General features: G+C 41.7%; 1 protein-coding gene across 3 annotated transcripts in view; it reads left to right on the top strand.

The window, feature by feature from the left end:
* The first annotated feature begins 2105 nt into the window (after positions 1 to 2105).
* Positions 2106 to 16881, top strand: part of ZDHHC17 (zDHHC palmitoyltransferase 17) — an 89358-nt gene continuing 74582 nt past the window's right edge. The window contains exon 1 of one of the 3 annotated variants that reach the window (XM_017872513.1): positions 2106 to 2842. In XM_017872513.1, coding sequence (XP_017728002.1) covers positions 2750 to 2842 — 93 coding nt within the window. In that variant the 5' untranslated portion in view covers positions 2106 to 2749. The remainder of the gene's footprint in view (positions 2843 to 16881) is intronic. The other 2 variants (XM_017872514.1, XM_017872515.1) reach the window with 2 other exon arrangements.

Raw genomic sequence — 16881 nt, 5'->3', positions numbered from 1 at the left:
ATACATGGGTACCCACGAAACATTTTCTCCAGTTCTCCATGCCTAGTTTCTTTACACTCTCACTTCATTCAATGCTTTATTAATATTTATGCCACTTAACTTTTTCAGTCAGTGTCCTTTATTTACTCTAATCTTCTATTTCTAGTCAATGCAAGACATAAAGGTAAGGCGGGGCAAGATTAAAAATTGAGATTTTTGGCCGGGCGCAGTGGCTCACGCCTGTAATCCCAGCACTTTGGGAGGCTGAGGTGGGTGGATCACGAGGTCAGGAGTTCGAGACCAGCTTGACCAACATGGTGAAACCCCCTCTCTACTAAAAATACTAAAATTAGCAGGGCATGGTGGCGCGCCCATAATCCCAGTTACTCAGGAGGCTGAGGCAGGAGAATCGCTTGACCCCAGGAGGCGGAGGCTGCAGTGAGCTGAGATCGCACCACTGCACTCCAGCCTGGGCGACAGAGCAAGACTCTGTCTCAAAAAAAAAAAAAAAAAAAAAAAAAAAATGAGATTTTTGACTGGGTGCGGTGGCTCACGCCTGTAATCCTAACACTTTGGGAGCCCAAGGCGGGTGGATCACCTGAGGTCGGCAGTTTGAGACCAGCTGACCAACGTGGAGAAACTACTAAAATTACAAAATGAGCCGGGCATGGTGACGCATGCCTGTAATCCCAGCTACTTGGGACGCTGAGGCAGGAGAATCGCTTGAACCCGGGAGGTGGTGGTTGCAGTGGGCCAAGATCGCGCCATTGCACTCCAGCGTGGGCATGAGTGAAACTCGGTCTCAAAAAAAAAAAAAAAAAAATTGAAATTTTTGAGTGAAAATGACTTACGTCCATGTTAACATATGACTGAAAACAATTCGGTGCTCCAAAAGCCGACCCTGAGTCTATCTAGCTGTAAAAGATGACTCCTAGTTTGGGCCAGGACGAACAGAATAAAAACACGCTCGTACTGAAAAGAGAAAAAGTAGCTGTGCTGGGAGGACAGATACAGAAAAATCCAGCAGCAAAGTTAACTGAGAAACTTCTTTCTCCCACAGCCGTGCAGTAGCTATGACACGCCAAATCCACCCCTCTTTAAGTGACTGGTGCTCTCTTACTAGTGTTGCTACTTTATTACTGAAGGTACCTAGTTACTAAATTGCTGTATCCTCAAGACAGCATCCAATCCCTCGTAAACCCCAGCTTTTCCTCATCCCGCCACAGAAACGGCGTCCCATGCAGAACTGTTTCCGGCTCTTCTTAGACACTCCTCAGACTCCTTTGGCGGGAAACTAATCTTACAAAGGAGGCTTCCTCCTCCCTTTTCCAGTGGTATTTCAAGCTTCCTTTGGAGTGCCCTCCCTCCTGATTTACAAATTAACCTGATGTTATCAGAGTACAGGCTTTTTCCCGGTGGTTTCTGGCCTAACAGGAGGCAGATTAGTAAGTACCAGGATCTGTAATAGGTCAACTTTCATGATCTCTGCTAAATTCTGAGCTGTTTAGACTTAACAATTTTAACAGCTAAAAGAAAGACAAATGCCTTCCAAAATTGTCCCATCAGCCCATTTACAGGGAGCACCTCCCCGATACCACCCTAAAATCCTTTAAAAAATGGCTTTAGTCATTTTATCTGCCTTGCATTTAAGCGAATTCAGTTTAAGTGGCTTCAGTTCTGAATTCCTGGATTATATCGAAATGTTGCAGATGGCGGTGTGTGGGCTTTTAGCTCGTAAATGTTTTGTGTGGTACTAATTCAAGACGATTGAGAGCAGGTTGGGATCATTTTTAAAAGGGTTCTAGGCAGGGTGTGGTGGCTCAAGCCTGTAATCCCAGCACTTTGCGAGGCCAAGGCGGGCGGATCGCTTGAGGTCAGGAGTTCGAGACTAGCCTGGCCAACGTGGTGAAACACCGTCTCTACTGAAAATACAAAAATTAGCCGGGCGTGGTGGCGGGCGCCTATAATCCCAGGTACTCGGGAGGCTGAGGCAGGAGAATCGCTTGAACCCGGGAGGCGGAGGTTGCAGTCAGCTGAGATCGCGCCATTGCACTCTGGCCTGGGGGACAAGAGCAAAACTCCATCTCAAAAAAAAAAGGGGGGGTTCTCTAGGAGGAAGCCCTGAGTTGTATCCATGTTTTCCGGGCGTCCCCGGAGGCACAGGTTGCGAGTGACCTTTTCAAGTGTGGAGGAAAGGGGAGCTGCTTTTGTCTTCAGGAGTGATGCAGGTCTCAACTCAAGCCTGACGGCCCCAAACCTCCCTGGAGTTAGCTGATGGCTCTGCCCGAGTTGCTGAAGAGGGGTCCCGGGGGTCCCGGAGCGGAAGTGGGAGCGCGTGGGGTGGGCCTCCTCGACTGCCTGGGGCTCCAGACTTGTGCTGCGTGAGGCTCCGAAGCTCTGTTCTCGCTCCTGAGCCGCTGCTAGGTTTCCCAAGCGACTGTCTCAACCGCCCGGCTGCCTCCCCCGAGCAGTCAGAGCTGCACATCTGCCTCTGGCCGAGACCCGCCCCCGAGCCGCGGCGCCCACGCCCAGAGCCCTCCGCCGTCCGCAGCGCAGTGCAGCAGAGCGCGCTCCAGTCCGGGGCCGGGCCGCGCTTTCGCGCACGCGCGGAGAAACCCGCGCCCTCCGAGGGGGGAGGGGACAGAGGGGGCGTCACGGGGGCAGGAGAAAGAGGAGGAGGCCCGCGTCGCCTCCGGCGGGGCTCGCGCTCGCCCCGCGCTCGCCCTCCGCCTTGCCCGAGCCCCGGGAGGGTGAAACGCTCTCTCCCGGCATGCAGCGGGAAGAGGGATTTAACACCAAGATGGCGGACGGCCCGGATGAGTACGATACCGAAGCGGGCTGTGTGCCCCTTCTCCACCCAGAGGTGAGGAATGGTGCTGAGTGCATTCCTTGCCCTGCGGCCCTCCAGCCTTTCTTCCCCGGCCTCGCCGAGGGCGGCGGCCGACGTGTGTGGGGTAGTGGGATGTGCCGAAGTTAGGGAGGGTGGGGAGGCGAATCCAGGCCCGAGCGCGGCTGCGAGCGGATAACGGGGGAGGAGATAGCGGGGCGGGCCCGACCGGGGCGGGCTCTGGGACGCAGTCCCTGGCTGTGCCTGGAGGACAGAGGTGGGGGTGTTGATGGTTCTGCTATGTCGCCGCGCTGCGTTTGAGGGCAGAGGCGGAGGGGCCTGGTGCTGTTTTTTGAACCGCAGCTTATCCCCTAGTCTTGCTCCAAGCCTCTTGGGGCCAGGTGGAAGCGCGTCTGGTTTTGATTTCTTTTTCCTTAGCCAGGGTGAATGATGGTATCTATTGCTTCCCTTTAGCCCACTGTGAGGGGACAGTTTCATGGTCATAGTGATGTCCTTCCAGGTAATGCCGTGGGCAGCACCTCGGGCACCTTGTATCGGGCGTCCTTTTTTGAGCATTTGTTCTTAAGCGATTAAGAAGAGAGGTCAAAACTTTTGGGAATAGACCAACAGTCACATTAGCTTGTCAAAGTACCGTTTTTCTAGGAGCTAGGGGTGAACAGTGCAACACGTTTCCCATCACAACATGAGTGTCCTCCCATGTAAGTAAACAGTGCCTCGTTCCATAGTCAGTCACAGTCTGTGCTTGTTTACCTCCGAGTTTGTAGCTGAGCTAGTGCTAGTTAAGGCTTGGAGGCAGTTCTTGATGCATTCTGACTTTTAATGATCCACAGTGATGTGGGTATGGGGCAGCGGCACAGTTTCCTGAAGAACTCGGCTAGTTTTCATGAGGTTGAAGGATGACAGTCGTGTTGTAGGATGAACAAACATGGAAGTCTCTACCTGGTTACTTTGCAATAGAGTGATTCTGTTTTCTTCTGGATTTGGGTTTGTACCTTACCACTAGTTTTGTTAAAAAGTGAATAATGGCAACCATACATGTTAACACAACCACCCTCTCATTCGTCACTTTGGTTTATCAAAAGCACATGGGACAGTTCCTTCGGAATATATACCTGTGTCAGTCTCAGTAGAAAAGGCTACTCTGGGTTTCTGACAAACAGAACTGTACAGTAAGACTAAACATTTGTTTGACCAAAGTGGTAACATTTTCAGAACTGGCATTGTAGACATCTCTTTTGGTTCACTTAGGCCCTAACATACGTCAAGAAATAGACAAAGTAGTTTTCAGATGTTGCCTTGAAAATGTTGCTAAGTGATTTCTATACATCTCTTTCTGTGAAAGTATTTCAAACATTTATATGTTTATCCAGTGTATGTTTTTGAGACGGGGTTTCTCCCTGTCCCCCAGGCAAGAGTGCACTGACAGGATGACAACTCACTGTAGCCTCTACCTCCAGGGCTCAAGTGATCGTCCCACCTCAGCCTCCCAAGTAGCTGCGACCACAGGCTTGCACCACCATGCCCGGCTGATTTTTTTATTATTTGTAGAGGAAGAGGTCTCCCTGTGTTGTCTAGGCTGGTCTTGAACTCTTGAACTCAAGTGGTCCTCTCACCTTAGCTACTTAAAGTGCTGGGATTACAGGTATGAGCCACCATGCCTGGTCTATCTTATGTATTTTAGCATACTGTTCTTAATATACCTTTGCTTTGTAATATAGTACTGTTGTTCGCTACTTTAAGAATAATTTTAACTGGCAACAAATCCAGATTATTTGATGTAGTAGAAGGCCAATGTAGGCTTGAAATTTAGATATCAATCTTCAGGTTGCCATTCGATAGATAGGATATTACTAGAAAGTCAACCTCCTCATAGACAGTGCGAATTGGCATACATAATATATACCGTTCCTTTTTACCCAAGAAGCACGAGGTCTGATTATTTTAATACTTTGTATGGACCTTAAGTGTGTACTACATGGCTGAGGTCTTTCTGCATTTTCTGTGGTTAGTGTGTGCACCTGGTGCAGACCTGGGGTAGTTCTGCTGCCTCCTAGCAGTGTGTTCTTGGGCCAGCTATTAATAAATCTCTGAGTTCTAGTTTCATCATTTATAATGGATAAAAATGGGTAACTATTATAATGGATAATAGTTAATAAGCTATAGCGAGGATTAACTGAGATAACATATTTTTGTTGTTAAAATAAGCAGTGTTTTCAGTCTCCTTTGGAAAGAAACCCATTCTCTGTCTTGGTAAGTAATGAAATAATAGTACTTTTAACCTCTTTTTGGAGAGAACATAGACTTTGCGTCAGACAGACTTGGATGCTAATTCTGGAAATTCAGTAACTAGGTAAGTGACCTGAAACAAGTGCTTAGTTTCTTTAAGCTTCAGTTGTAATCAGAAAATGGAGATCCTGGCTGGGCATGGAGGCTCACACCTGTAGTCCCAGCACTTTGGGAAGCCGAGGTGGGAGAATCACTTGAGCCCAGGAGTTCGAGACCATCCTGGGTAACATGGCAAAACTCTGTCACTACAGAAAATACAAAAATTAGCCGAGCATGGTGGTACTCACCTGTAGTCCCAGCTAATTGGAGGCTGAGGTGGGAGGATCACTTGAGCCTGGAAGGTTGAGGCTGCAGTGAGCCATGATCGAGCAGCTGTACTCCATCCTGGGTGACAGAGCAAGGTTCTGTCTCAAAAAAAAAAAAAAAAAGGAAAAGAAAAGAAAATGGAGATGCTGCCTAGTTTACTTGGCTGTAAGGGATTAGGTGAGGCTGTATATTGAGGGTCAAGAACTGGCACATTGTAGGTGCTCAGTTAATGTTAACTTCTTTTTTCTCTACCAGAAGACAGAGGGAAGTGTTACACATTTATTTTGGTTTTGGTGACTGATTTAAGACTTATGTGGGTTTTAATTTAGTGGAATAGGATCTTGCAGGAACAAATTTCATTTCACTTTTATCTTCAGATTTAACACTCTCACACAAAACAGTTTTCACCTATTTGTTAAGCAGATGAATTATTTGTAGGTAAAGAAATGAGCATTGCTTAAATCTCTTGTTAGTATGCAAACTGCCCACTGTTAAAACCTTTCTTAGAGGATTATACAAATAGATGAATGCCTTTTTAGAGGTATTTTAGGTAAGATCATCTTACTTTTTAATGAATTAAATCATCTACTCATTTAATTGGTCATTTAAACGTTTGTTTATCATGTTTGGGTAAGGCATTGTGCTGGAGTCTGTGTGCGACTTCAGGATATTTTTGGTATTCAGTGAGAGGCAGTATAGAATACTGGTTAAGAGCCAAAACTGGCCAGGCGTGGTGGCTCACACCTGTAATCCCAGGACTTAGGGAGGCCGAGTCTGGCGGATCACCTGAGGTTGGGAGTTCAAGACCAGCCTGACCAACATGGAGAAAGCCCGTCTCTATTAAAAATACAAAATTAGCCATGCGTGGTGGCGTATGCCTGGAATCCCAGCTCCTTGGGAGGCTGAGGCAGGAGAATTGCTTGAACCCGGGAGGTGGAGATTGCAGTGAGCCGAGATGCACTCCAGCCTGGGCAACAAGAGCAAAACTCTGTCTTAAAAAAAAAAAAAGAGCCAAAGCTATGGTGACAAACGGAAAATGTAACTTCTGCAGCTTACTGTTACCATGGTCAAAGTACATTTTTCTCATTTGTAAAGTTGGGTTAATAGTGCCACCTTTTACAGTTATTGTGAATATTAACTAGGATAATATTTATAAAGCAGTTACCATAGACCTAGGCACATAGGCTGCCAAGCAAATTGTACCTTCTAAAGGCCCTGGCATATGGTGAATACTGAAAGGGAAGCTGCTGTTACTTTGTTTTCTTTTGAAATAGGTGATTATTTGTTTTATCGAAATGAAAGAAATTAAAGGCTATTTGGATAAAGATGAACTGATTTTCAAGGGATTAGGGTGCTAGTTGTAGCTCAGTGACCTTGAGCTAGTAGATACTTAACTAGTCTTAGTTTTGTTGCTTTTGAGGTAAAGTAGCTAGACAAGATGACCTCTAAGATTTCTTCAAACTCAAATGTTCTGGTTTTAAGTTGTGATTTTTCAAGATAATCAGCTTGAGCATTTGTCTACTAGGTATATAGCATTGTGTTAGGTTATATGGGTTAAAATAACATAAAAAGGATAGCATATGTTTTCCAAAAGGTAAATAACTAGTTGGGATGTTGTATACATGTGAAACACTTAACGATTCAAGTAAGTACTGAATTAAGTAATGTAGCTTGTAAGTGGTGTCAGATTCCTGTCATTTAGAATGGTTAGAAGAAAGGCTTCGGTAGAGGGATGGAGACCATATGTTGGTCTACTGGTCCAGCAGACTAGCTATGACCAGCTTCCATTTTACCTACTAGTACATCCTCAGTAAGTCATCTCAGCTCTTTCATAGAATGAGATCACAGTATCCCCTTCTGCCAGAATATCATAGGGGCTATTTCAGAACCATCTGACTCAGAGCTTTGAACTGGATTGCCTAGATTATCTAGGGCTTTCATCTCTTTCTTTCTTCCTTTTTTCTCGATTTCAAAACTTCTGCTATTGCCTTTTTTCTCATTTTCCTCTCTCTTTTTATGGTAACGTTTTTATTTCACATTCATTTTATTTCTCATGATTTTTTGTTTGAATATTAAATCGAACTATTGCTATTATCTACTGTCCTCACAGATTTCATAAAATCTACTTTTTGAAGTTTTTTTTTTTTTTTTTGAGATGGAGTGGCGCTCTTGTTGCCCCGGCTGAAGTGCAATGACGTGATCTCGGCTCGCTGCAAGCTCCGCCTCCCGGGTTCAAGCGATTCTCCTGCGTCAGCCTCCTGAGTATCTGGGATAACAGGCACCCGCCACCACACCCGGCTAATTTTTTGTATTTTTAGTAGAGACAGGGTTTCACCATGTTGGCCAGGCTGGTCTGGAATGCCTGACCTCAGGTGATCCACCCGCCTCGACCTTCCAAACTGCTGGGGTTACAGGCATGAGCCACCGCACCTGGCCATGAAGCTTTTCTTTAATAAAAATAATTTTGCCTTTTTCTATTACTTTTTGCCCTATTATGTGTATATATTATGTGTATATATGTGTGTGTGTGTATATATATGTATATGTATTTGTACACATCTGCTTTCAGAAAGCAGATACAAAATTACTTTGAAAGTTATTTTTCTTCCCATAGGTTACCTGCAACTCTTTTCCTTCAAAGCACTTCTTTACGAAGTCACTAGGATTTGATGCCTTTTTAAAAAATTCAGCAAAAATGCTACAGTTTGTATAATAATCATCTAGATTTTAAAATAATGTGTATTTTAAAATACTATATATTAAGCATAGTAACTACTATGCTTAGTATAGTAACCATTGTTAAGCATAGTAACCACTGAGCATTACTATTAAGCTTAGTAATCACTGAGTCAATGGATATAAAATTAAAATGTGATTAATTGATGAGACTTCATGGATTGTGCTCAAAGCCAAAGTTGAAAATTACTGACGTATAGAACCAAAAAATTGTTCTGGTTTTGAGAAATGCCATCCTGATTCGGCTTCTTTGTTTTATTTTTCTCATTATTTTATTTAATCTGGGAGAATCTCAAAAGTATTTATTTATTAAGAGTGGACTGTGGAGTCGGTGGATATAAGAATATATAGGTTAAAAGTGAGCAATGGTGTTAGGATTCAAATCTCAATTCTGGTCCTTACTAGCTTGTGATCCTGGGCACGTTATTGAACTCTGCGTCCCAATTTTCCAAACTAACATGGGGATATAATAACACCTACTTTATGAGGCTGTTGTGAGGATTAAGTGAGATAATACGTGTAAAGTTCTGTGTTGGGCACTTAGTAAACACAACAAATGTTGGCTGTTAATATTGTAGTAAATGGTAGTATCTCAAATTGATAAACCATTGTAGTATGCATGTATTAGAGTGGCTAAAATAATTAGTATTGGTTGTCTCTGGGGATTGAGGAGAGGATGGGCAGAGGACTTCTTATTATAAGCCCTTTTACCCTATTTGATGTTTTTAAAGGTGTGTGCTTTGCTACAGGGAGTGTTTATTGGGAATCCAAATATGGTCCCGACCCTTTCCTAGGTCCCAAAGTAATAAGGTGTACAAAACAACACATTGGAAAGTAATGTAAGATTAACTGTAGACCTTCAGATACCTCAGGATAGATGAGGGAGAGTGTGTCTGTGTGTATTTTTTAAAATTAGAAGTGATTTGTGGTCCTCCTTTCCTCTAGAGAGGGTTGTAAAGGTATGTTAAGGTAGTCAGCATTGAACAGTTAAGGTGTCTTAAAATGCAGTGTGCTGGCCAGGCTCTGTGGCTCATGCCTGTAATTCTGGCACTTTGGGAGGCTGAGGCTGGCAGATTACCTGAGGTCGGGAGTTCGAGACCAGCCTGACCAACATGGAGAAACCCCGTCTCTACTAAAAAAAAAAAATTAGCCGGGCGTGGGGGTGCATGCCTATAATCCCAGCTACTCGGGAGGCTGAGGCAGGAGAATCGCTTGAACCTGGGAGGCAGAGGTTGCAGTGAGCTGAAATCGTGCCATCCAGCCTGGGCAACAAGAGCAAAACTCCATCTCAAAAAAAAAATGCAGTGTGCTTTTAACAGAACCCACAACAATTACATAATCCAAAAAGACGTTTCACTGTTAAGGTTATGTAAAATTCTCTTTCAGTGCATTATCTGATTATAGTATTATTTTATGAATATATTTTATTACAGATGGATAATTTAAGAGTAAAATCAAATATTTTAAATTTGAAATTTGAAAAATAATGATTCCAGACAATATTATATTTGTAAAATCCATAAATAAAATTTGACCCAGTGGAATAATTTGACCTAGGATAAAATATCTTCTTTTAAAATTTTCTTAAAGTAGAGCCACAGGCAGCAAATTTGAAAGTACAGTGAAACTTCAGCCTTCTGTGAATGAGATACTATAAACTTAATATCCTGAGTTACAGAGAGTTAAACAGAATACTTTTTTGTTTTTGTTTCAATTCTTATTGCAAATTTGCCAAATTATTTTCTAGGGTTAATACATACTAAACGTAATAGAATCTTTCTTTGATAAATCAGAACATTATAGTGTCTTAGGATCATCTTTCTGATTATCAGTGATATTGTTAAGGATATGAAGATGATAACATTAACTGTACCTAAGACATTTTTTGTGTATATATGTCAAATGGCTTGTGTTTTTATCAGTTGTTGTATTCTAGGAAAAATCAAGTGAAAATTGCTTCTGATTGAGATATTAGTATACACTACCCTTGTTTAGTTTTTAAGAATAACTTTTCAATTATAAATACTATTTAACTTATGAAGGATTTAATGAGATTTGAACAAAACTGATGAACAAAATTGGTAGTTTCTAAAACTATCCCTATTCTCATGAAAAAAAAAAAGTTCTTTGAGTTGAAGACAGAAGTTTCTTGTTGTGTAAGGATCCTCTTGTTGCGATGTCAGCAACCTTATTGAAACGTAGTTGGGCAAAAAAGGGAATTTACTGTCTCAGATAACCTAAACTCAGGATGCAGGGATGCAGTTGAAATCAAGGACAACTGGAACCTGAGCTGAGAATGCCACCGAAACTCTCTTATCTCTCCTCCCTGTCTCCCTTTCAGCTTCATTTTCTCCAAATGCAGAGCAGCTGCTGTCTTCCATGTAGCAAGGACATAGATGCCAGCAAGTTATAAATGTGAGCCAGGCACTGTCCTAAAAATTTTGCATATATATTCATTCATTTAATCCTCACAGCTTTTTATACCTATTTTACAAATGAGGAAACAGAGGTATAGAAAGGTTAAGTAGTAATCCAGGTTGTATTGTGTGATAGAGATGATAGAGTTGGATTTTCTAGGCACTAGCGAGCTGTGGTTACAAATGCTCTCATTTGTGTTTTGTTTTTAAATTTTTTGAACAGACTTAATTTTTTTTGTTTTGAGACAGAGTCTTGCTCTGTTGCCCGGGCTGGAGTGCAATGGCGCAATCTCGGGTCACCACAAGCTCCGCCTCCCGGGTTCAGGCCATTCTCCTGCCCCAGCCTCCTGCGTAGCTGGGACTACAGGTGCCCACCACTGTGCCCCTCTAATTTTTTTTTTTTGTATTTTTTGTAGAGACAGGGTTTCACCGTGTTAGCCAGGATGGTCTCAGTCTCCTAACCTTGTGATCCTTCCGCCTTGGCCTCCCAAAGTGCTGGGGTTACAGGCATGAGCCACTGCACCCAGCTGAACAGACTTAATTTTTTAAGAGCAGTTTTACGTTGGTAGCCAAATTGGGCAGAAAGTACAGAGAGTTCCCATATGCTCCCTGCCTGTACACATGCATAACCTCCCCCAGTATGGACATTCTACACCAGCGTGGTACACTTGTTGTGGGAGATGAACCTACATTGATGCATCGGTATCACCCAAAGGCCATAGTTTACATTAGAGCTCACTCTTCATGTTGTATATTCTATGGTTCTTAACACTTGTTTTTTTTTTTTTTTGGGATGGAGTCTAGCTTCGTCGCCAGGCTGGAGTGCAGTGACACAATCTCAGCTCACTGCAACCTCTGCCTCCCGAGTTTAAGCGATTCTCCTGCCTCAGCCTCCTGAGTAGCTGGGATTACAGGCACGCGCCACCACGCCCAGCTAATTTTTGTATTTTTTTTGTTTTTAAGTAGAGACGAGGTTTCACTATGTTACCCAGGATGGTCTTGATCTCCTGACCTCGTGATCCGCCTGTCTCATGATCCGCCTGTCTCGGCCTCCCAAAGTGCTGGGATTACAGGCGTGCCACTGTGCCCAGCCTTAACACTTGTTTTTGTTTCTTTGGGAGGGGAATGGAGTTTTGCCCAGGCTGGAGTGCAATGGCGTGATTCTTGGCTCACTGCAACTTCTGCCTCCGAGGTTCAGTCAATTCTCCTGCCTCAGCCTCCTGAGTAGCTGGGACTACAGGCACGTGCCACCACACCTGGCTAATTTTTTGTATTTTTAGTAGAGCTGGGATTTCACCATGTTGGCCAGGCTGGTCTCCAACTCCTGACCTCAGGTGATCTGCCAGCCTGGATGTCCCAAAGTGTTGGGCTTACAGGTGTGAGCCACTGCACCCGGCCAGTTCTTAACACTTTAAGAGTAATGTGTGTCTGCCATTATGTTGCCATATAGAATAGTTCCATGGCCTTAAAAATCTGTGTTCTGGGCCGGGCGCGGGTGCTCAAGCCGTATCCAGCACTTTGGGAGGCGAGGCGGGCCGGATCACGAGGTCAGGAATCGAGAACGGCATCCCTGGCTAACACCGGGTGAAAGCCCCGTCTCTACTAAAAAGTACAAAAAACTAGCCCGGGCGAGGTGGCGGGTGCCTTGTAAGTCCCAGCTACTCGGGAGCTGAGGCAGGAGAATGGGCCTGATCGCCGGGGGAAGGCGGAGCTTGCAGTGAGCTGAGATCCGGCCACTGCACTGCCAGCTTGGGCGACAGGGCCAAGACCTCCGTCTCCAAAAAAAAAAAAAAAAAAAAAAGAAATCTGTGTTCTGCCTATTCATATGTCCTTCCCACCTATCCCTGATTTTTTTTACTGTCTCCTTAGTTTTGTTTTTTTCCAGAATATCATATAGTTGCAATCATGCAGTATGTACCCTTTTGGATTGGCTTCTTTGACTTAGTAATATTCGTTTAAAGTTCCTCCATGTCTTTTCATGGCTTCATAGTTCGTTTCTTTTTAGTGCTGAATAATATTTCATATTCTGGATGTATCAGATCCATTCACCCACCGAAGGATGTCTTAATTGCTTCCAAGTTTTGCTCATTTACTTTTCACAGTAGTTCTGCAAAGTGTATATGTTGAGCTGTTTACAGATTAGGAAACAGACTCAAGAGAGGTGAAGTAGTTTACTCAGGTTCACATCATTAGAAAGTTGTCATAGTTTATATTAGAACCTAAACTCTTACTCCCAAGCTCATAATCCTTATATGTACTTTGCCGTATACATGAATAGGTCAAAACACAATTTATTTTTTTACTATTTTTTACAATATAGTAGGAAAACTTTATTAGAATTAACTATCAGTTCTTGTTATTAAAGTAACCAGGGGAGGATTCATTTTTAGCAGTTGCTCTAAGGCCACTTCTTTAGTAACCTTTTTACTTGAAATAATAAAACTACATTTCTGTAAAAGTCCTTCTCTTTGAAATTTTCTTTTATTCAGTCTATTGTTTTGCTTAGTATAAATTAATATGGTAAAATATACTTTTGGCTGAGTGGTGGCTCGTACCTGTAAATCCCAGCACTTTGGGAGGCGGAGGTAGGAGGATCACTTGAGCCTAGCAATTCCAGACCAGCCTGGGAAACGGTGGGATCCCTGTCTCTACAAAAAATGAAAGAATTAGCTGGGTGTGGTGATGCATGCCTGTAGTCCCAGCTACTTAGGAGGCTGAGGCAGGAGGATTGCCTGAACCCAGGAGGTTGAGGCTGCAGTGAGCAGTGATCATGCCACTGCACTCCAGCCGGGGTGACAGAGTGAGTCCCTGTCTCAAAAAAAGGAATATGTACACACACACAAACACACACACACACACACACACACACGTGCCCCCCCAACAGCCTTTGACAGCAGGTGTCTCTTGTTGAAATAACCCTAGGTGTAAATAAGGATGGAGATGAGTAGTCTCAGTATTAAATCTATGGCAGAGCTGATGAGAGGACAGATAGTGCTGATTGAATTATAGGTGTCTCAAGTTTAAACATTTTTGAAGAGTCCTACTATCATTTGTATTATCTGTAAATCTCTTCTAAAGATTTGTTACTGGACCACATTCTCCTACTTGGTACAGCTGTTTTGGAATACATTTCAGGGAGAATAATGTACCTCAAATGCCTCGTCCAGCAATTAGTAACTCTATGATCTTGGGCAAATTATTTAATCTTCTGGGTACCTCAGTTTTATTATCTGGAAAATGGGGTTAATAACACCTACTTCTTAGGGTCCTTATGAGATTAAACGAGTTAATATACCTTTTGTAGATTTTAATTTGTATATGTTTTACATTTTAATATCTCTGAAATTGGGATTTGTGACTTATAGTTGATGGTGTCTGTTGCTTTAGCCAAATTGCAATAGTGACTGTCAGTGCCTGTGCATCTGGCATCTTTGTGGTTATTCCTTTTCTTTTTCTTTTTTGAGACAGAATCTTACTGTGGCTGGGACTGCAGGTGTGCACCACCATGCCTGATTAATTTTTTGTATTTTTAGTAGAGACAGGGTTTTGCCATGTTGACCAGGCTAGTCTTGGACTCCTGGGCTCAAGCAGTCCACCTGCCTTGGCCTCTCAAAGTGATGGGACCACCATGCCCGGCCTCTTTGTAGTTATTCCTGATAGCACAATTGTACACCTGCTGCCCCCGTTTCATTAGCAATCCATTTAAAGAGAATTTTAGAAAAGAGTTTGATTACTGATTGTTTTCTGAAAACTGTTGATAACTTCCAGAACATCAAGAAAATCATTAAAACTTGTGGAATATGTGTCAGTGGCTTGGAGAAGGAAATCCCAGAGATAATAGTGACATTCTTTTAAGAAATGCTGTATTTCAGTGTTCTTGGTGGCTCGTAAACAATATTGTGATGAAAAACATGGTATTGACAACTCCAAGTTGAACAGTGATTCCAAAGAGGCTAACCTTGAGCATGAACAAGTTTTAGCAATACAATAACTGATTTGTTTATCTCCTTTTGATATAGCCAAAAGAGTGATGTTTTAAAAATCCAAGTAAGTCTATAAAATATTTTTCAATTAGTGTGAATAATCCTTTAATTAGTAGAAGTAAAAATTTGAAGTGATAAAAAAGCGTTCAGTTCAGTTGGCAGTATTTTCTTAGTGGTACATACAGTAATGGTGCATATTATAATCAATGTCATCTTTTGATTTTATGAAAGTCTGTCTCGAAGTAAAAATTAGAACAGTACCTGGCAGATGGAGTTAGCTATTGTTTTATAATCTTTACTTTCTTTCTGCAGTTCCAAGATTTTAAGAGAGCATGTACACTGCTGTTAATCCTGTTTTTAACCCTAGAATTTTACTTCCCTATGTTCTTTCACTGAAATTATAAATATTCATTAATCTTTATTTTTAATTCTGTAAATATAATCATGAATAAATTCTAGACAGTGTTTTCTTTGGAAATTTTGCTTTCTCTTTGACCACTCATAATATAAATAGCCAGAATCTTCCACCTGTTTGTGAGGTTAATTAGCATGATTTCAGAAATTCCCATTATTTAAACTTTTTTTCCTTATTTGTGTCCTTTTTCCATTGAATAATTGATATAATCAAGTCCCAAAAAAGGGTACAGTTGGAAAAAAAAGTTCTTGACAAACTAGAATCTAGTCTTCTAGCATAGCAGACCATATATAAACTTAAACTTTCTGAACATTATTATCCTAACATCTGATTCATTCTATACTGTTGAATAATGTATAGATAATTTTAAAGGTATCAGAAATTTAAGTTTCAGCATGGGTTTTTTTTAGCCTTAAAGGTGACACGATTATTTAAAAAATTTAAGTAATACAGAAGGATATATAGTTCAAGGTGAAAGTCCCACAGTTCCCTGTCCCAGCAAGCACAAACTTCTCTCACTCCTCACGGGTAAATATTACTTTTGAGTACACTCAGAATTTTCTATGCTTATACATTTAAATGTATATTTTACATACATGTTCATATATATTTATTTCCTTGTTTTTAGTACATAAATGTTACGTTATAAAATCTGTAGTTTTCTGAATACTGTTTGGACATAGCTCTATTTTAGCACATAACGATCTTCCCTGTTATTTGTAGTGTCTGGACCTGCATTGTTCAGTGGTGACCACCACTGACATGTGGCAGTTTAAATTTAATTAAAATGAATAAAATTTAAAATTCAATTTTTCAGTTATACAAGTCACATTTCAAGTGTTTATTAGCTATGTGTGGCTAGTGGCTGTTGTTTGAGGTAGCACAGAATTGTAGAACATGTCAATAATCTATATACAGAAAGTTCAGTTGGACAGCATTTTCTGGATAGTTTTAAAAAAACATGTATGTATTAAAATTTTTTACTGTATAACTTTTATTGAGGCATATTTTATGATAAATTGTGCAATTTTAAATGCTCAAGTTGATAACTTTTCCTTAACTTTTAATTTTAAGATAATTGTTGATTCATATGCAGTTACAGGAAATAACACGGAGATGTCTCATGTATCCTTTACCTTGGTTCTCCCAGTGGTAATACCTTGCAAAATTATAGGACACTGTCGTATAGGATAGGATAGGATAGGATAAGACATGATAGGAGAGTATATAATAGCACAACCAGGAAATTAACATTGGTACATTCAAGATACAGCACATTTCCTTCCCCATAAGGATTCTTCATATTGCCCTTTTATACCCATGTGGTCTTCCTTCTAGCCCCCAGCCTCTCCTTAACTCTTGGCAATCACTGACCTGTTCTCCATTTCCATTAGTTTGTAATTTTAAGAATGTTATATAAGTGGAATCATGTAGTATGTACTTTTATGGGACTGGGTTTTCTCATTCAGCATAATTCTCTGGAGAGTCATCAGGTTGTTGTATATGTACCTCGTTCCTTTTTGTTACTGAATAGTATCCCACGGTATGGATGTACCATGATGTGTTAATCATTCACCCATTGAAGATTATCTGGGTTGTTTCCAGGTTTTGGTTATTAGAAATTAAACTGCTTTAAACATTTGTGTACAAGTATTCACATAAGCATAAATTTTCCTTCCTCTGGGAGTGCAATTACTGGGTCATATGGTAGTTGTGTCTTAATGTTTGTAAGAAACTGACAAGCTGTTTTCCTGAGTAGCTGTACATTTTACATTCCAATCATCAGTATATGAGTGAGGGTGAGGGAGAGCTGCATCCTGACCAGCATTTGGTATTGTCACTTTGTTATGATTTTTATTGTTGTATTTACTTTCTAATTGGTCTTGGGGTCTCTATTTTGAAAGGGCCATA

Source organism: Rhinopithecus bieti, unplaced genomic scaffold (genome assembly GCF_001698545.2).
Source record: "Rhinopithecus bieti isolate Rb0 unplaced genomic scaffold, ASM169854v2 scaffold_5476, whole genome shotgun sequence".
Classification (NCBI taxonomy): Eukaryota; Metazoa; Chordata; class Mammalia; order Primates; family Cercopithecidae; genus Rhinopithecus; species Rhinopithecus bieti.
This window is presented reverse-complemented; position numbering and strand designations above follow the sequence as displayed.